Source organism: Mustela nivalis (assembly GCF_964662115.1).
Source record: "Mustela nivalis genome assembly, chromosome: 12".
Taxonomy (NCBI): Eukaryota; Metazoa; Chordata; class Mammalia; order Carnivora; family Mustelidae; genus Mustela; species Mustela nivalis.
This window is the reverse complement of record NC_139031.1, coordinates 21,939,097-21,960,339: the sequence shown is the minus strand read 5'-3', so window position 1 is coordinate 21,960,339 and position 21,243 is coordinate 21,939,097. Positions and strand designations below refer to the sequence as shown.

At 40.2% G+C, this 21,243-nt stretch overlaps 1 protein-coding gene and 1 long non-coding RNA gene across 8 annotated transcripts in view; one reads left to right on the top strand and one right to left on the bottom strand.

Annotated features, from left to right (window-relative positions):
• LOC309845745 overlaps positions 1-21,243 on the bottom strand; it is a 413,192-nt gene that overhangs the window by 175,621 nt on the left and 216,328 nt on the right. The window lies entirely within an intron of this gene.
• Positions 1-21,243, top strand: part of AHCYL2 (adenosylhomocysteinase like 2) — a 165,138-nt gene that overhangs the window by 109,668 nt on the left and 34,227 nt on the right. Inside the window, exons 1-5 of one of the 7 annotated variants that reach the window (XM_082694026.1) lie at positions 115-190; positions 455-536; positions 10,626-10,734; positions 19,864-20,007; positions 20,466-20,566. In XM_082694026.1, the coding sequence (XP_082550152.1) occupies positions 480-536; positions 10,626-10,734; positions 19,864-20,007; positions 20,466-20,566 (411 nt within the window). In that variant the 5' untranslated portion in view covers positions 115-190; positions 455-479. Of the gene's footprint in view, positions 1-101; positions 537-7,531; positions 7,701-10,622; positions 10,735-19,863; positions 20,008-20,465; positions 20,567-21,243 lie in introns of those variants that run through there. The other 6 variants (XM_082694023.1, XM_082694025.1, XM_082694027.1 and 3 more) reach the window with 6 other exon arrangements.

Genomic DNA, 21,243 nt, shown 5'->3' with positions numbered 1-21,243 from the left:
TGAGAAATGGGAGTGCCTTCTTGACCTCGATCCTTATTGATCTTGGTATCAGCACCTCCAGTGACGTGTCCTGAGGGGCGGGAGAAATTAACAAGTGTCTTACACACCAGGAAAGAGAGGAAGACTGACTGTTGCTGCAGAGAGTCCCCACTGGGGAGGCAGGGGTTGCCTGCTTTGGTAGCATTAAACAGTGAGTGTCCTGTGGGAAGTTCAGTGCCTGGGTGCAGAACCTTGCATCAGGTCTGATTTTGAATCCAAAGCAGAAGGTTTGAAGCAGGCCAGTAAGGGACTTGTCAGGCAGTTGACTAATGATCTTAATTTGAATAGAAAGCTTCTGTGAAAGGGATGCAGCTTCTGCTAGATACCGTAAATTTCTGAATTACTAGGTTTGATTCTGCTTTGGGGCTCTCAAAAAACCCTGGCATTTCCAAATCAGCCTTCCCTTTTGCTTCAGGACGTATATTACCCAAGCCTGCACTATGGAGAACTGGGACGGCAATGAGGGCACCTCAGCTTTTCACATGCCTGAGTGGATGGTGAGTTCTTTGGTCTCTTTGCTTTTCCTTCTGTTTCTTGGTATTGAGGCAACCATTTCTGACAGGTGACAGGGATCAAGACAAGTCCCTACCAAGACCTGTGGTTGGGAGAACAGTTATTCCTCTAATTTCTGATGAGTTCATGTGTCCTGGATCACCCCTGTTTCTTAATTGCGAGTGAAGCTGAGGAAGGTCCGAGAGCTGCCTGACCTGAGTCACCTTATTGTCTGGTTGTCTGTGCTGGCCTGGACTTCTCCCCACTGCCGCCGGTGTACTGCGTGGATTGTATTCTCCTGTAATTGCTTCACACTCTCTTTGCAAGCTGATGCTTACTTTATTTCTCATGGGAGTAAAGAAAATAAATAGTTGGGGAGGGGGGAACAGAATTTGTGGAGATGGTGGTCTCTCAAGTCTATGAGAAGATGTAAGATATTTCTTGCCTACCTGCCCATTTTTTCTCTCCAGTCAAAACATTTCCCCAAATATTCTTTATGTGTATTACTTCTAAAGGGCAGGAACTATAGCTTTCTTTTTTTTTTTTTTCTTTAAGATTTTTATTTATTTGACAGAGATCACAAGTGGGCTGAGAGGCAGGCAGAGAGAGAGAGAGGAGGAGGCAGACTTCCTGCTGAGCGGAGAGCCGGATGCGGGGCTCGATCCCAGGACCTTGGGATCATGACCAGAGCTGAAGGCAGAGGCTTTAACCCACTGAGCCACCCCAGTACCCCAGGAACTATAGCTTTCTTGCTACTGCTCTTCAAAATGTCATATTTGCCTGATAGATTTTTTTTTTAAGATTTTATTTATTTATTTGACAGAGAGAGACCACAAGTAGGCAGAGAGGCAGGCAGAGAGAGAGGAGGAAGCAGGCTCCCTGCTGAGCAGAGAGCCCGATGCGGGACTCGATCCCAGGACCCTGAGATCATGACCTGAGCCAAAGGCAGCGGCGTAACCCACTGAGCCACCCAGGCGCCCCTGCCTGATAGATATTTTTAATATAATTTAAATGTAAGGACTTATTCGTTGATAAGAACTACATAAAGCCTAGTACTTTAGATCTAGTTTCAACTTTTGATTTATTTATTTATTTATTTTAAAGATTTTATTTATTAATTTGACAGAGAGAAATCACAAGTAGATGGAGAGGCAGCCAGAGAGAGAGAGAGAGGGAAGCAGGCTCTCCGCTGAGCAGAGCGCCCGATGCGGGACTCGATCCCAGGACTCTGAGATCATGACCTGAGCCGAAGGCAGCGGCTTAACCCACTGAGCCACCCAGGCGCCCCTCAACTTTTGATTTAAAAACAGCAACTATCCTCATGTTCCTGTCTGGTCTCTCCTAGGTTTAGCCTGAGTTCTTATAGTCTATATCAGCCGTGTGTGTGTGTGTGTGTGTGTGTGTGTGTGTGTGTGTATTTCCCTATGGAAAACTGGTTAGACTATTTATATACAAGTTCTTTTTTTATATATATACAACAAGTTCTTACAAGTTCTTTTCAGTGTTTATGGAATTATGGACTTAAATAAACATCTATAATGAGATTGAGTATAGTTGGCCTGACAAAGGCCCAACTGAAGAACCCACATTTCAACTCTCACTGTCATAACTATTGTTTATTATTTCTTTTGGGGTTATTGCTGTTGTTTATCTTATTTAGGAACCTTGTGCTCAGTTTTAAAGTGTTTGATGGAAAGAAATCCTATCCACTCACAGGCTTATATTAAATAATGTAGTGTTTTAAAATTGATAGAAAAGATTCACATAATAATTCTAGTTGGATTGTAAGTTTGTTTTTGAATCTCTAGCCACTCACTAATAAACAAGAAAGGGGAGCAACAGTTTTTGTTCTTTAAAGGGAGGGACCATGTTAAGATAGTAAACTTTGGTATTTTCTTTTTTAACTTTGGTACATTGATAAAGGAATATTACAGAAGAATTCCACAGAACATTAGTGTGTCAACTCAGAATCAATAAAAGTTTTATGATAACTCTTACTCTCTTGCTAGTCCTCTCTGTTTTATCTGCTCAGCAGTACTCTCCAGAGGAGCTCCTATTGAACCTTTACTACTTCTTTTCATTTATGGGAACAAGAAAACTGTCTTACAAGAATTAGTGACCATTGCTTAAGGGATATGATCTAGATCTTCCCAACTTCTAGAAAACATTCTTTAATGAAGTACAACTCTGCTTTGTTTTCAATATAGCATTTTTACTTAGAGATTTCTTTGCCCTTCTCGCTCAAAAACCAGGAAGATACTTTAGATCAGCAAAAATTTTTTAACAACAGCAAGAAAGAGTAGGGTGGAGCTTGTCTTCATAAACTCAAGTTTTTTAATCTATCTTTTCCTTGCCAAAGATTAACCTCCTGAGGCTTTCTTTCAGATACCACATAAGTCATTAATTTCTGATCTGATCTAGAAGTGCTTCATTAGGCTGCCACTGATACCCACTTACCCAGCAAACTGAGTCAAGGACCCTCTATGGTATTTTGCCTACAGACTTTACCTATGAAGAATTAGAGTGCTTTTTAATAACTGAGAAAACCCTGGAGCCATCTCCCACGGTGGGGCCAAAATTTCAATTGAAGAAGATTTTAACCAAATATCTGACTTACGTTCCCGTTTATACAGTAATGTAATTAAATTTCCACTGAGACTATCCTTGCCTCCAAAGGAAACATTACAAGACTCTCAAACCTTCCTTCAAAGGGAAAATTTAGCAGGAGAGCTGCATTATAAGATGTCCTTCTTTGTTAATGATCAACAGCAATAAGGGACTTGCATACTCCTTGGAGAATAGGACTCAGACCACACACAGCAGCTGATAGTACTCACATCTCAGATTCCCAGCAGGGAAATAAGCCAGGACAAGGTTTGAAGATTCTCCACCTTGAGAACTGATGAGGTAGACTTCAAGTTAATATTCCATCAGTCACTGGAAAACTTCCGGAGCTTCTGCTCCTTAGCTGTTTTTATGTGAAGGATTTTTTAGCCTTGTTCAGGGATTTTATAGCTAAAAGGTTGAGGAACATATCCTTTTAAAGACTGTCCTTATTAATGTTTTTACTTCCCTTGAGAAATCTTTAGTCTCTACTGGTAGGTGAATTACCTCCTCTTACGTGTATGGAGAGCAGCAGTAACTTTTTTTTTTTTTTTTTTAAGTTTTTACATTTTGATGTTTCCTCCTCCCATCCAAGCTATCTGTAGTACTCGGTACTTTTCCATAGGAAATCTGATTGACTTTCCTTAGTACGCAGCCAGCTGGTTACCCAATTTTCTTTTGGCCAGAAATAATCTCTTTTATAGGTGAAGAATCTGTTCAGGCAACTCATTTAGCTTGGAAGAGAGAGATGTGTGTAAGAATGCTTGAACCATGTCTGCTTGGAAGTAGAAGAAAAATCTTTAACGGATCTGGTAAATGGTGGTGGAGGTAACCTGACTGTAACTCTGGGTCTGGATTGACACTTCAAAGCAGAGACCCATTTAGGAAACTGTCATTAATAGTGTCCTTAAATGTCTACTAGTTGGATTTAGTATAGATCTTTTGTTCCCTCTGGCTCAGGTCTGTCTCATCAGTGAAGCCTTGGACCAGCAAGTTCCTTTTCATCTGGGTGAGGAAAATCCAGAACCAGCTGAGAGTGTAGTAGGAAGGGCAGGAAAACTATGGGCCCTCTCCCCAGGAAAATATATACATACGCAGAATTTTGCATTCTATGTTGGGGGTAGGTCTACACATCCATGGACTCTAGGTGAAGAACTTTTGACCTTAAAGAATAAAAATGCTAATATTTTATACTTAGGTATCATTACATGGTCTCCAAAACCCTCTTATACACATCATTTAAAAAATTTCCTCAGTGCACATTTGAGACAGGCAAAGGAGCTATTACTGTTCCCATTTTACAAATGAGGATTACCAGTGTTAAGTGCTGAAATGTTAAGAAATGGAGAGAGAGAAAACCACTTGTAATCTTCCTTTGTAGTATGACTTTATGTACTTGAAAAGGAATTGTTTTCTCTTGGCCTGATCCTCTGTAGGGTAAATAGATCGTCTGTCCTCCCCATGAGTTCTATTTTTCTTAATGTATTAACCATCTGCTCTTAACAGCCTTCAATTGTGAAAATCAGATTTAGGCCCAGTTCTCTTTATATCCTGTGTTGCGTATAAAGGATCACCTCATTCTACTCTCTGACCTTCCAAATGACCTTTTCTGCCTATGAATATGCGTCTATGGTTGTAGTCACAAATAGGATAAAATGGTTGGCTAAGGAGAGAGAGTCAAGAACATTAAGGCTGCTTTATTCATGCTTGGAGTAAGTGATAGACCAGAGGTTCTCTGAAGCGTAGTCCCCAGACTAGCAGCATCAAATCACCTGGGAGCTTGTTGGAAATGCAAAATCTTTAGCCACACCCAGATTTACTAAACCAGAAACTCTGGGGATGGGGCTTAGCAATGCCTTTTAATAAGCTCTGTGCATGATTTTGATGCATCTGAAGTTTGAGAACTACTTTGTTAGATAAACCTGTTAAGTAGTAAGGCTTTTCCTGTCATTAATAGTGTCCTTAAATGTCTACTAGTTGGATTTAGTATAGATCTTTTGTTCCCTCTGGCTCAGGTCTGTCTCATCAGTGAAGCCTTGGACCAGCAAGTTCCTTTTCATCTGGGTGAGGAAAATCCAGAACCAGCTGAGAGTGTAGTAGGAAGGGCAGAAATTTAGTGATTCACTCTGCAAGCAGAAAAAGACTGATATGTCTTATTTTGTGAAATTATGAGTAAGAGATCAGGATTGTCATGGGTGATGGTGAATCATATTTGAGTTCAGTTAATTTCTGTTTTAATTTTTGGTAGTGGCATTGGGCAAAGTTGCCAGTTAGAGAGCTATTAGAGGGGTGCCTGGGTGGCTCAGATGGTTGAGCATCTGCCTTCAGCTCGGGTCATGATCCCAGGATCCAGGGATAGAGCTCTGTCAGGCTTCTTGCTCAACAGAGAGCCTGCTTCTCTCTCTCTGTCTGCCTGCTGTTCTCCTGCTTGTGTCCTCTCTCTCTCTCCCTCCCTCTCTCTCCCTCCCTCTCTCTCTCTTTGTCAAATAAATAAATAAAAATCTAAAAAAAAAAAGTTGTTAGATTTTAGTCTATGAGTAGTCATTTCAGAATTGTTTGATTGGAGCCCCAAGACCATCTGGGCTGATATCATTTCTGAGACCCAGTCTGATAAAAAAGTAAATTTAGGGACACCTGGGTGGCTCAGTTGGTTAAGCTGCTGCCTTCAGCTCAGGTCATGATCCCAGGGTCCTAGGATGGAGCCCCACATCGGGCTCCTTGCTCAGCGGGGAGTCTGCTTCTCTCTCTGCCTCTGCCTGCCACTCTGCCTGCTTGGGCTCTCTCTCTCTCTGACAAATACATAACTAAATAAAATATATTTTTTTTAAAAAAGTAAATTCAAAGCATAATTTTATTTATTTATTTATTTAAGTGTAATTTAAAACCAAATAATTTTAAAGATAAATTAAGAGGAATGGGGTGGGGCTAGTATATCTACTATTAGGACCAGGGGACTTTTTTCATCTTCTGATTAATATCATAAGGTGTGGTGTAGTAGAAAGAACTTTGGCTCTGTCATAAACACAGGCTCCTGTTCCAGTCCCATCACTGACTTGCTGTGAGACCTCCAGCAAATCATTTGTTCTCTAATCTAATTCTATGATTAAGATAAATTCTTCCCTAATTTTTCAGTTGGGAATAATGATGCCTACTTTGTAAGATTCTTATACTGATTAATAGAATCAACATATATGCAGGGCTATGCATACATAGTAGGAACTTAATAAATATTAGCTCTCTTCCCTTAATTCCATTCTTCTGAGATCTTTTCTCTCAAAGTAAAGATTATCCTAAAAAAAAAAAAAATCTACCATTTATGTTCTTTCTTGTGCCCAACAACCAATCTTTTTTTTTTTTTTAAAGATTTTATTTATTTATTTGACAGAGAGAAATCACAAGTAGTCGGAGAGGCAGGCAGAGAGAGAGAGAGGGAAGCAGGCTCCCCGCTGAGCAGAGAGCCCGATGCGGGACTCGATCCCAGGACCCTGAGATCATGACCTGAGCCGAAGGCAGCGGCTTAACCCACTGAGCCACCCAGGCGCCCCTTTTTTTTTTTTTAAGGAAGAATTCAAATCACATTCCCACTCCTGTCTCCATAACATACTGTTGAATATAGCTTTCCTATTTACTGGGCCCCGTCCAGAAATCAGCAAATAAATAACGTGATTCTTTTCCCTTTCATTTGACTCTTTATTTGATATGTAACAAGGCCATTGTGATTCTGGGGACTCTGAGGAAATAGGAATTCTCCTTTGTAGTCACACTTCCCACAAAACACACAGGTTTTTAAAAATTTCAGAAACAACAGAGTTACTCACCACCTAATCAGCAACAATCTTGAGATGGGACTAGGAACCATAAGTCAAAACCTATGTAAAAGATGCACAATTAAAAGTAAAGAAATGGGCTGAGAGAGTTGATTTCCTTGGTGACAGAGCTAAATTCCCTCATTGTTTTAGTGACTCTAGTTAATTTATTTCTAATGAGACTAGGTTAACTAAAATCATCTGACATGGAAAAGGAGGAGGTAAGGTTAAAAAGGAACCTAATTAGCAAGTTAATTATAGCCGGCAAAAAAGTGAAGGGGTTATATAAATAAGCTATTGTTATGTGCCTGCAAGTTGGGCCTTGTCAAGGGACTTGTTAAGGTTTAGAGGTCAGAGGATCCGTGTAATTAGGTGTTTAGAAAAAAAAAAAAAAAAGCAAAACAGCTACCAGAATTAGGAATGGTTGATGAGCCACTAACAGAAATGCCTTATTAAGTTGGGCTCTACTGCTGGAGGGGTTGTTGGAGCTGCTTCAGGGATTCCAGGGAAGGGCAGCACTCCCCCTCCACATCCCCGCCTCAAAAAAAAAAAAAAAAAAAAAAACCAAAAAAAAAAAAAAAAACAAAACCAACCACCCTAGCTGGAACCAGAGCCAACAGAATTGCTGATGAGGAAAGTTTAAAGGCCTAGCCACGAGGGTCCCCGGTCAGGAGAGGTGGCAGTAGGGCTGGTAATGTCACTATGCTGGGCAACAGGAAGAAATACATTGTCAATGGCAACTCTGGGATTAAAGCCCAGGTGAGGCTAAGCTCTTATTTAACCAGGCTTGCTGCAGCGATAGCCATTATTGTAATAGGCCAGCTGCTCTTTCCCTCTGCTGCTTTCATCCCTGCTTCTGGCATAAGGTGAGCTGCCCCTCTCCTAACACTCTCTTTCCCTCCCTTGCCTGTTGGAATTAGGCAGTTCTCTCTGAAATGGTAAAAGTGGGTTAACTTAAAGGACTCTGATTTCACACAAGGTGGAAAAGATAGGGGTGGAATGTACCAGAGTACTTTGCCTGGGCGGGGGGAGATGACTGTATTATGGGTTGAAGAATGTAATGACATTTAAGGAGAATTGAGAATTGGGCAACAGAGATGACCTACTTAAGCCATGTGTTCTGGTCGTCAGTAAACGATTAACATTTATTTCTTGGGAAAAGTATATATAACTAATTCTATGTAAGTGGTGAGTCTCCTAATACTCTTCTATCTTAAATTTGAGGTCAGCATCTAATGAGTAAATAAGACTTAGAACCCTATGTTTTCAAGTGGAGAAAGCTAGCGTAGCATAGTCTTCTTTAGTGCCAAAGACCTGGTGGGAAGAATTACTGTAATGGAGAAGACTGGAGAAAAGAGAGCTCAGTTTAGGGAAACTGGATTAAGATGAGCAGCCAGATAGCTCCACAGGTTAGCGTGATTGGGGTCAAGTGATGTGCACCCACCCACTCCTGATCCTTCACATGTAGAGAGGCATTGTGGCTGGCCCCCTCTAGTGGTGTGTGGGTTGGGGGGAAGCATATCTGAGGCAGGGTTTATCTGTTACTTTTTTTTTTTTTTTCCCAAAGTAGGTACTACTGAAGTTAGTAACTCATCCTGGCCTTTGGAAGTCAATTACTACTCCTTTTCCTAGACGGGCTTCTTAAAAAAATAATAATAATTGTCTTGAACAAGGGTGATGAAATGAAAGCCAGAGTTTTCAGCTTGACTGCTGTCCCTCCTCCCCGTCTTCTCACCCACTTTCCCCTGCCTAGCTTCCCCCGCCCCAGAATGCTTTTAACTTTAGATTTGGGTTCTGCTTACCATATTTCCTTAATATTCAACCAAGTACAGACAGTGAAGCTAGAATAGGCTACTTCAGATTCATTGTTTGTTTGTTTAAGATTTTATTTATTTATTTGACAGAGAGAGAGATCACAAGTAGGCAGAGAGGCAGGCAGAGAAAGAGGGGAAATAGGCTCCCCGCTGAGCAGAGAGCCCAGTGTGGGGCTTTGATCCCAGGACCCTGAGATCATGACCTGAGTGGAAGGCAGAGACTTAACCCACTGAGCCACCCAGGCGCCCCAGATTCATTGTGTGAGCGTGTGATTGCCTACCGTGTGTCAGGCATTTGTGCCTGAGGATAGAAGGGTAAATAAGATGCATGGCTCCTGTCTTTATGGAGGATACAGGTAGATACTCAGATTCAGTGTGAGAATGCTGGGCTAGGAGAAGTACCTGGAAGTTCATGTATATCCCGTGGGAATGCATAGAAAGAGCACTGTATCTTTTTGAAATAAATTGCTACTTTAGCAAAATAGTCAATTTTGCCAATTTTTCACTTTGCAAAGAGCTTCTGAGCCAATGAATTTTCCTATTACTGAAAACAATTTGCAAACTCTAAAGTACTAACACAGGCTTCATTTGTTGTTACAGCTATGAAAATGCTATGAATTCCCCTAAAAGGCGTGCTAAGCTAATGCAGTTTGGTATGAGTCTCCTCTTCTCAATATTCAAATGACTCACTAGTTTCCTCTAACTGCAGGAACCAGAGCCGTCAGTTGCTTTCATTCTGCTAGGCTGTGTCTGTGTTCTGTCCACCAAGGAACCATCTTTTTGACATGAAAGGTAGTTGTCAGATCTTTGATTCTTCCTGCCTCCATGCTCCCTTGGATCCAGAATTACTGAAGCAATTATATAGACATTCAATTAGGGAGAAAGAAAAATGTCATTTGTTGAATAAATTATATGAGTTTTGTTTCGTAAAGTGCTGGAACCTCCAACAGTAGGAGAAAGAGATAAAATTATAAGAAAATTGTCAGATATTGGTCTAAAATGCATCCTCCAGAATATTGCTGTCTATACATAGTCAGTCCAGTCCTCTATCTACTCCTTTTACATCTGTTGTGTTATAGTTAACAGATAATCAGTCTTGTGATTTTTTAGGTATTTTATGATACTAAACATTTAAAATAATAAATAAATGTTTACTATAAGAACAGTGAATTGTAGGAGTGGGAGTCGGGGATGGATTTACTCAATCTATTGCAATGTTTTATAGTTTACATGTATTGTTTCACTTAAACCTCTCTAAAACTTGTGAGGTAAATACTTTTGTCTTTGCTGTATTTATGAGAAAGGATCACAAAAGCACCTTGACCAACATCACATAGCTAATGAGTGGCATTGTCAGGATTTGAATGCAGTTTCAGAAAGTTCTGAGTGGAAAGCCTATCTTTTCTTTCATTCTAGCATCCCATTTCCTGAAAATTTAAAAATCTGTAGACATGTCACTTTATCTTTCTGTACCTTGCAGTTTTCTTGTCTAGATATGTGAATATTAGGATAAATAGGCTCAAAGATTCTTTCCAGCTTTAATTTTCAGCAAAACTATAGAAAGGAATATGACTCAGCTTTCTAAAAATTTATTTTAACTGGAACAACCCATTCTCCTTTTTTGTTGCAATTCTATTGTAAAAGTTATATAGCCAGAGTTGGTTAAAGATTTAAATTTGATAGAAATATAATGGGTAAAGAATTTAAAAAAAAAATGATTCTCTCCAAAAAGTCTTAGCATTCCCAGTATGGGTTGGTACAATCAGATCAACTGCAAAGGAAGGTAAGATCCTATAATGCAAGCCTTCAACTGCTATCTCAAAATGAAGGTTGTTTTCCTTTATATAACTAGCATTCTTTTTCTTAGCAGATCCAATTTGCTGACCAGAAGCAAGAATTCAACAAACGTCCCACCAAAATTGGACGTCGCTCTCTGTCTCGTTCCATTTCTCAGTCATCTACTGACAGCTACAGCTCAGGTGGGTACTGAGCGGCTGTGGACCCACCTGTGGAGGCTAATTAAGTGTGATCAGTAGACCCTGCTGTCCGTTTAAGTACCATCCAACCTGTGCTATGAAATAGACACTTTGATTCTCAATCAAAATTTAGACCAAAATTCTAGATGGAATCTTTAGATTCCTTAAGGATTCAAAGAGGAACTGAATAGAGATATCTTCTTCCAGTAAAGGCAGAAGAGGGTGATCAACAAACCTGATTTCTAATTTCTTCAGAGGGTGGGCATATGTAACTTATTGATGACCTTCATTGAACAGCATGTATAAAGACTTGTGTTGGTTTCCATTCTTTGAAAATAGGAATTCCCCATCCCTCCATTCAGAACTTGCAAATTAATGGGGAAGGCTTAATTGCACCAAGAAACAATGGAAACATTCAAGTGGGTCCTAGTTCTAGGGATCCCTTTGCTTTCTCTTCTAAGCCACTCCTTCCTTCCTTTGCAGTGGCATTAATTCAAATATATGGGCTCTGAAGCTATCATTTAATGCCAGATGAGCTGTTACCACACAGCACCCTTAAAGACATTGACCATTTGTGCAGCAATGCCTGCTATGTATCTGATCATATGGGGCTATTTTATTTTGCTCTTATGTTGGAATATCATAGGAAGCTGAATGTTTGCCCTAGTTGTCTCTTTACATTATAAATAGTAATCATCTTAAGAAATTTTTCATCGTGACCTAAAATTTTGTTCTTCACACAAATAGAAAAGTAGTATCTGTTATATAAAGTTGTAGAAAGCTTGTTTGGGAAGCTGTAACTTTTAGGTTGGGTGAATTATTATTTACACTTGTTATATTTCTCTTTTTACTCCTCCTTACCCCCAAAACAGAATGATGTAAATCCCTATGGATTTCTGTGTAAAAATATGTGTAAAAACTGTGTACCTATCTTACTCTGCTAAAATAACCAGAGTTGAGCATTCATGAACCAGTTGATATAACTCTGGAAGCCATAATAATTGAGAAAATGGGCATTGTAAAATGATGTGTAACATTTTAGACTGTGAGTTTATACATATTATACAAAGATTGATACAAACAGTAACTATACTAAGTTTTAAGGCCAGCTCAGTCTTCTCCCTGCACACTAGATCTTCCTGCCTTCCTAATGAACCCTTACATGTACGGAGGGCACTTATAAAATATTTATTTAACAAGAAAGTATGACTGATGCCCTTGGTTTCTAAGTGAACACATATTTGCCTGCTATAGTTCATTGGTAAGTGATATTGACCCTGGAAAACTTGGACCCTTTAGGTTGAACTACATGAAGTTGCCATTTTTATAGTCAAAAATTGTCAACCTTCTATATCCATTTAAGAATATTAAGTTCAGGGCGCCTGGGTGGCTCAGTGGGTTAAGCCTCTGCCTTCGGCTCAGGTCATGATCTCAGGAACATGGGATCGAGTCCCGCACTGGGCTGTCTGCTGAGCAGGGAGCCTGCTTTCTGCCTGCCTCTCTGCCTACTTGTGATCTCTCTCTGTTAAATAAATAAAATCTTAAAAAAAAAAAAAAAAGAAGAATATTAAGTTCAAGAGCATGGAGTCAAACCATTCTGGAAATAGAAAATAACTTAATATCAATTACTCAAGTTCCCACTGCATGCTAGAATTACCTTGTTGGTGTCCCTGACAAATGGCCATCTGGTTTCTTTGGGAGCATTCTAGATGATAGGGCGATTCTTGCTTTATCTAGTTATGAGAGCTATCAGCTCTCATATAATCCCTGGAATTTAATGATTTTACATAGAAATAAAAAAAATCTTTCAGGGCATCCCACTGTCCTGGTTATCCTTATCTGGATAAATTAAAGATTAAGTGTCCTTTTAAAAATATGTCTTTGGCTGTAATATTCCATTTACAGTCTGAAATAATTTATAGGAAGTGCTATTTCCATAAACTCAGTGCTTTTAAAATGAAATGTAAGATGATGTTTGCTCCTTTTTTTTTTTTTTAAAGATTTTATTTATTTATTTGACAGACAGAGATCACAAGTAGGCAGAGAGGCAGGCAGAGAGAGAGAGAGGAGGAAGCAGGCTCTCTGCAGAGCAGACAGCCGGATGCGGGGCTCGATCCCAGGACCCTGGGATCATGACCTGAGTGGAAGGCAGAGGCTTTAACCGACTGAGCCACCCAGGTGCCCCACTCCTTTTTTTTTTTTTTTTTAAGATTTACTTATTTATTTATTTATTTTAGAGAGAGAGAGAGAGAGAGAGTGGGGGGGTGAGTGAGGGGCAGAGGGAGAGGAAGAGAATCTCAGGCAGACTCCCCGCTGAGCACAGAACCCAATTCCTCCCACCCCAAGATCATGACCTGAGCCAAAATCAACAGCCGGATGCTTAACCAACTGAGCCACCCAGGTGCCGGGATGTTTGCTTCTTTTGCAGCTATTTCATAAACTCCATTACCTTGCTTTGTTTTTGTTTTTGTTTTTTTCACATGAACAATGGGCAGGGCCTGGTGTGGGAGTTAGTAGAGACCTACTTTCTAGGCTTTGATCCATGGGTGATGTTTTTGTGTGGTCTTGAAAAACTCTTTCGGCCTGTGGTGCTCATAAGCGAGAGTTACAATGAGAAGTTCACAATGTTCACAATGAGAAGTTAACATGAGATGAGACAGAAAATGCCCTATATCGATCAAATGAAAAGCCAGGAATATGGAATTGACTTATAGCTTTCTAAATACAGGAAGATATGCAAATGCATGTCAATAAAAACTTGGAACCCATTTTCAGCATACATTATCATTTAAGTGACTATAGAAAGTAGTAGCATTGGAGAGCCTCAAGACTGATTCTTGGATCTCCTTTCTGTTTATATTTCCCCTACATGAGTTCATGTAGCCTCATAATTTTAAATACTATGTATTGACGTTTGAGCCTCAGCTTTTATCTCTGCCTCAGATCTCCCCTACACACTAGATCCTTATATTCAATTACCCGCTCAGTCCTTTCACTTGGATGTTTTTTTTTTTTTTAATTTTTTTTTTTTAAGATTTTATTTATTTATTTGACAGAGAGAGATTACAAGTAGGCAGAGAGGCAGGCAGAGAGAGAGAAAGGAGGAAGCAGGCTCCCTGCTGAGCAGAGAGCCCGATGCGGGACTCGATCCCAGGACCCTGAGATCATGACCTGAGCCGAAGGCAGTGGCTTAACCCACTGAGCCACCCAGGCGCCCTCACTTGGATGTTTTATAGGCATCTCCAATGTCTTAAAAACTGAGCTCCTGAGTTCCAAGCTTGCCCCTCTTTAGTTTATTCACTGCACTACAGCCAGATTCATTCTCTTGAAATAAGTCAGGTCATATCAGTTCTCCCCTCCAAACCCTCTAATGCTTCCGAGTTTCACTCAGAGTAAAGACTAAAGTTCTTAACAGTGGCCTACACAGCCCTATATCATCCCATTATGTTTTTTTTTTTTTTAATAAACATATAATGTATTTTTATCCCCAGGGGTACAGGTCTGTGAATCACCAGGTTTACACATTTCACAGCACTCATCATAGCACATACCCTCCCCAATGTCCATATCCCCACCACCCTCCCCCGTCCCCCCTCCCCCCAGCAACTCTCAGTCTGTTTTTTGGTATTGAGTCTTTTATGGTTTGTCTCCCTATCCCATCACGTTTCTAATTGCATTGCTTCCTTCCCAGACTTCCCTCCTCTTCCAGCTAGAGGTTTCACTCCAGCCATATTAGGCTCCTTACTGCTGTTTTGTTATTTCAAAACATGCCAGGCACTCTCCTGAGTTAAGGTCTTTGCATTTGCTATTTCCTTTGCCTGGGATGCTCTGAGGTAGCCTAGCTGGGCATCCTACCTGATTCAGTTCTTAACTAAAGATTACATTCTCATTGAGGCCTATCCTGGTTCTCAAAATTGTACAAATACCCCACCCAACATTCCCTATCAAAGTTTCCTCCTTTATTTTTCTCCATAGCACTTATTATCATACAACATACTATGTATTTTACTAATTTATTATTGTTTCTCCCCTTACTTGAATAAGAGATCCATGAGAACAGAGATTTGGCTGTTTTGTACTTTTCTATTACCAACCTTTAGAAATGCTTGACACATGAGAGGTGCTTGATAACTAAATATTGGTGAAAGGTGTCCAGCCCTTTACTTCATATTCTTTTTTTTTTTTTTTTTTAAGATTTTATTTATTTATTTGACAGGCAGAGATTACAAGTAGGCAGAGAGGCAGGCAGAGAGAGAGAGGAGGAAACAGGCTCCCCACCGAGCAGAGAGCCTGATGCGGGGCTCGATCCCAGGACTCTGGGATCATGACCTGAGCCAAAGGCAGAGGCTTTAACCCACTGAGCCACCCAGGCGCCCTTTTACTTCATATTCTTGTTGAGGTCTCTGATATACTCTGTATGTGAACAGCTAGAAGAAGGTTTATGACCTTTCAAAAAAAAGGTACCTCTCTACCCAGAATGTTTGTTTTGCTGAAGTTATTTGGAGGTTTGGGTAGTCTGTGGCCTGTTCTCTCTGCCTAAAGATCCTGGTGCTAAGTTTTGCTATGCTTGCATTTAGAAGCCTGTATCAATCTTTCTCAAGCAGGGCTCCTCATCAGAATCACAGAACACAGAAAAGAACTGGAGACATTGTTTTCTCAGTTCTCCGAAGGATGGTTCATGACTAGCACCCTTTCAGATGGATAGGAGAGAATTTAATTTAATTAATTTAATAATTTAATTTAATAGTCCATATTTTATGGAGGCTTCAAGGCATTAAGGCTTAATTCTAGTGGAACCCAGGTTGAAAAGAGCTACATTAATTCCTAAAATTTCTGGATTGTTCCTGAAATTCTTTATAAGAAACAAACTTCTGAAAACTCTTTCCTAAAGTACAGAACCTCATAAAAACAAATGAGCAGAAGAGAGTTTTTCAAAGTCAAATCATTCTCAGTGATATATTTCTAAAAAAGCTGCCTTTGCAGTGAGTTAATTGGTTAAAGATAAGAAAGGAAGACTGAAGTCCCTTCATTCATAATTGGTTCTTATAAAACTTAAAAAATTATTTTCAGATTTTTCCAAATAACAAAGTTTTGTTTGTTTGTATTTTGGTTGCTAGCATAGCTTTTCACATATTTCTAGAGTGTTATTCATCAGTGAAATCTGCTGTACATTGACCCACGTCCCTACTGTTATTTCCATTGCCAAATGAATAGATTGGGCCCAAGAGGAATTGTCTGACTTAAAATAGTCTAATAGGACTAATTCATCTGGGAGTCTGACTACTTCTTCTCCTAGCAGTAACCCTTAATATCACAGCTGCTAGGAGGTAAGGCTTCATCAGGCTTGAGCCATAGAACATATGTTTGCATGTTCTATGGAATAGATTACAGATTAGTGATTCAAGAGTTACATATTTTTTTTAAAGATTTTTATTTATTTATTTATTGGACAGAGAGAGATCACAAGTAGGCAGAGAGGCAGGCAGAGAAAGAGGAGGAAGCAGGCTCCCTGCTGAGCAGAGAGCCCAATGCGGGCCTCGATCCCAGGACCCTGGAATCATGACCTGAGCCGAAGGCAGAGGCTTTAACCCACTGAGCCACCCAGGCGCCCTCAAGAGTTATATTTTGATTCTGGGTTATCATGAAACAAGAGAACTCCCCATGTGAAGTTATATTGTACTTTATATTACTTTTCTGCCTAGAAATTGAACCCTTTTTGTACTCTCATTTATTCATGAGATTTTTGTGGTGGAGATAGTTAGGGGAAAGAAAGAGCATGGGGGAGAGATCCGTCAACTCCCAATTTTACAGTTGGATAAACTGAAAATTGGTCACAACCAATTAGAGGTAAAGCTAGAGCTCACGCTGTACTTCAGTTGGTTATTGCCTTGATTATCAGTTGTTCATTTTTAATTGAATTATGGCTCTGGGCTTCAGAGTGTGACAGCTGTAAACATCTTAGAAACTATGCAAGCATGTGTATATATTATATATGTGTTGGGTTTCTCTAAATTTTCTTAGGAAAAAACCTTTGATGCTATCTGAGATAGTTTCATGAATGTGCTACTTTAAATATAGTGACAGAAATAAGTATGGATTCAAAAAGCAAATATCATGCTAGTTCATGAATAATCTTTCCATTGTGTTTGCAGAAATACCCTCTCTTGGTTTGGGTCTATCAGCCATTTTGCATTCACATATTAGTACAATCTAGACAACTGATACTTTTGTTTCTCACCTGATAACAGGTCTGCACAAAGGACTCTTTGAAAACAAATCTCTGTGGCTCAAATAAAAACATTGAGCTAACTATAATCAGTTGACTACTACGAAAAAAAAGAATACTGTATTTGGGGAGGTTTTTTTTAGAGTAGGGAGGTGGTATAATAATTTCTTCTTGAGAGAGAAAAAAAACGACTGAAGCCAAAAATTGGAGTGCTTTTTCAAAGAGGAAATTTGGGGGGTTATTTTTGTTGTTGTTTGTGTGTGTGTGTGTGTGTGTGTGTGTGTGTGTGTGTGTGTTTTTACCCTGACTCATCCTTAGAAGCTGGAGAGGCATAGGAAAGGAATGCTGTTCTAGGTAGAGTTAGGACTCCAGTTTCAACCTTTTTCCTCCCTGCCAGCCAGCCACCTGCTGCTTGGTTAGGTTAGTAGATGATGGAGGTAGAAGAAAAAGAAACTGCTAAATAATATTGTATGCATGTCATTTCTTTCCCATTCAAAATCCTGACCCTGAGTAAGAAACTTTAAAAATGTTTTAACTGGTATTAAATTAAAAATATTTGCAAAAGCCAACAATAATATCAGGTGTCATTTATTGAGTGCTTAATTACTATATACCAAGCATTGCACTAAGCTCTATACTTACATTATCTTATTTAATCTTCTCAACAACTTGACTCTGAAAGTTACGTCTTCTTATTTTACAGTCAGCTTCGTAGTACATATTACAACCATAGGAAAAGAAAATCTCCAATTAATTTTGTAATTATTTCATGTCTGACTTACCTATTAGACTGAAAACTCCATGAAGATAAAGACAATCCATATTTGCTCTCTATACTCAGTACTTAGACTCTGCCTGGTATACAGTAGACACAAAATAAAAATTGGTTGAATGAACAACTGAATGTGTGAATGACTGGATTCGTGAAGGAATTAATAATCCTATTAATCAGGTTCTGGAACACCTTTTCTATACCCAGAAACAGAGACTGAGACTTCAAAATCTGTCTGACTCCAGAACACATACCCACTATATAAATGGCCTTTGGAGAACATAGAAATCATTATGCCTCTAGAAAACGATTTGAAATTTCAGGATATTCTGAATGTAAACACTTTCTTCAAAAGCAGTTATGCTATAAATTATGGTCAAGATTAAGGATGGCCATTATCTTTCTTCCCTCAGGTGGCAGAAGCATGGTTCCCCTAAGCCGCCAGCATATAAGCTATTTCTGAGTATTGATTAGTGAAACAGATGACTGCCCAGGAAGCTGTTTCTGGGCTCTGTTGCCAAAGGTACTTTGAACTCTTGCTCACCCTAGGAGGGAGAACCACAGACTCTTTATACAGATTAATTCCTTTCAAGAACAAAAGTCCTTTGGGGATTTACTAATTCCTTCACCTCCCTTGGTGCCCGTGTTCATTCTTGTTGCCTCGTGTTAGGACTTTGCTCTAGGGCAGTTTTCCAGCTCCAGGAGAGACACTCAGGCCCCTGCTGCCCAAACATTTTGTAGTGCCATGCCCGATTAACTGGGCAAGGTCAGACTTGCCTTTTACAGCTCTCCCAGATATAGATCCTTTGCTAAGAAATCCCAGAAATGCCTTAATTCTCCGGATGTAAGTAGATCAGAGCACCATAGACCTTAGGAGATCTGAGTGTTTACAGCTTTCTCCCCACCAAATGTGATGGAAGTACTTCTTATCCCATTGAGAGATATGTAGTGCCTTTATATCCTCCAACCTCCCTGGCCCCTCAAAAAATTTAAAAAAAAATTTTTTTTAACAATTTAAAAACAAAACAAAAAAACCCACAACAAACCTTGAGGACCACTTAGGAAGAAACTATCCTCCAAAACTTAAATATAAATCATGGAAGGAAATTAAAACATCTAGCAAATGATTAGCAACTACAGAATCGTATGAAGACAAAAGACCTCAGCTAAACATGTGAGTAGCAGCAGTTGCCCGTTAGCCACCATCACAAGTCTGAGACCTTCCACCTTCTAGTGTGTATTGCTAAATGGATTAATCATCAGGACATTTTAGTATACCAAAGGAGGATTTATGCACTTCTTTGGGTACCTAAAATGCCTACTGCCAGGCCCACTGAGGCCGGCAAGAAGGGAGAGCACACTGAATACTTCATTGTCAATATCTAATTGGGTCTGCAGGCATAGTTCAGCCTCATCAGATCCAGTCTTCAAAAGAAGGCTCTGTTGTGTCAGACAAACACTTTTTGTGCAGTTCTTAATTACTTTCCCATGGGTTCTGTTCAGTTATTGTGCTAAAACACAAATTAAAACAGGCATCTAAGCAGCAGACAGAGAAGGGTAGCTTGGATCCAAGAATCCCATAGGTTAATGACCATGATCTTGCACTAAGAACTTCAATCTATTGCTATTGTGGTGTAACCTCTTTCTTTTTGCATATTCAGGGAGCTCTCACGTTCTGAAGATCATTAGCCCCAGATTCCACGTTAATGCTAGGGGGAATGTCTTTGGCAACCTCTCTGGCTTCCTTTTTTTTTTTTTTTTTAAGATTTTATTTATTTATTTGAGAGAGAGCATGAGAGAGGAGAAGGTTGGAGGGAGAAGCAGACTCCCCAAGGAGCTGGGAGCCTGATGCGGGACTCGATCCTGGAAGTCCGGGATCATGACCTGAGCTGAAGGCAGTCACTCAACCAACTGAGCCACCCAGGTGCCCTCTGGCTTCCTCTTTCTGACCTGTGGCTAGCACTTTCCACAGGAGGTGGTTGAGGCAGCTCCAGACTGCCAGGTTAGGTGTCTGCCATCAAGGTGTACACCTGTGTGGTGGTGGGTGACCCGGAAAGCCTCAGTTCACCCCATGGTTTGGTATTTTAGAGGAAGCTGTTCGTCTCCCTGAGGGTTTTTTATTCTGTCATTTCAGCGGCTTCCTATACAGATAGCTCTGATGATGAGACCTCTCCTAGGGATAAGCAGCAAAAGAACTCCAAGGGAAGCAGTGACTTCTGTGTCAAGAACATCAAACAGGCAGAGTTTGGACGAAGAGAAATTGAAATTGCCGAACAAGGTAAAGAAAGCCAGCACTTTTTCCTTCTCAGGTTGCCTAGGTCTTTTTGTCCATGTTAATCCCTTTTTATGTCCTGGGGTCTAGTCGCTTGAGAAATTTAAGTGTGATTTTACAGAATACTTACTACAAAAGAAATCTGAACTTGGAAAACACTGTGGGGAGGGAGTCAACTCTGGTGGAGTTGACTCTACAAGGAGCTCCTCCGATACCAGGAAAAGGGAAAGAGAGTAGATGAGGAGAACTGGGATATAGAGCATCTGAACTCTGGAGCATTTGCCTCTGCAGGCCTCTTAGAATGAAGAATCAGGTTCAATGTCTTGATCCCTTGAGAAGCCCAATCTAACAAAGAACCTGATCAGGGGAAGAATCTTCTCTTAAGAGAGTAAGTTCTTCTGTTTATTCTTTCGGTCTCATTCCCTCCTCTCTAATAGGGCTGTGTATGTTTTGTGCTTTTTCAGAAATGCCTGCACTGATGGCTTTGAGGAAGAGAGCTCAAGGAGAAAAACCTTTGGCTGGAGCCAAAATTGTGGGTTGCACACACATCACTGCTCAGACTGCTGTGAGTTCTTTTTCCTTCTCCACATAATAATAGTTAATAATAGCCACCAGCTGTTGAGTGATTGCAGCATGCCAAGCAGCAGGTTAAGAACTTAATAAGTATTAGTTTATTAATCCTCAAAATGGCCAGGTAAAGCAGGTATTCCTGTTTCTACTTTACAAATGAGGAAGCTAGGGCTCAGAGTGTTTTAAGTACTTTGTCCAAGGTTATATAGCTAGTAAATCATAGAATTTGGATTTGAACTTCAATATATGAGTCCCAAGTTTATGCTTTCTCTGTGCTGCACTGCTTTCCCCTTATCTTCCCTTCCAGTGTCATTTCTTTCTTTCTTTCTTTTAAAGATTTTATTTATTTATTTAACAGAGAGATTACAAGTAGGCAGAGAGGCAGGCGAGGGGGTGGGGTGGGAAGCAGGCTCCCGGCTGGGCAGAGACCCAATGTGGGGCTCGATCCCAGAACCCTGGGGTCATGACCTGAGCCAAAGGCAGAGGCTTAACCCACTGAGCCACCCAGGCACCCCTCCAGTGTCATTTCTATGAGGCAGCTCTCTTTGGTTGCTTTTAGCTGCAAGTGAGAGAAAACCTGATTCAACCTGGCTCATACATAAAGGAATTTATTATATTCCATAGCTAGAAGTCCAGAGGTAAGGTGGACTTTAGATGTGGGATCTCAGGGCT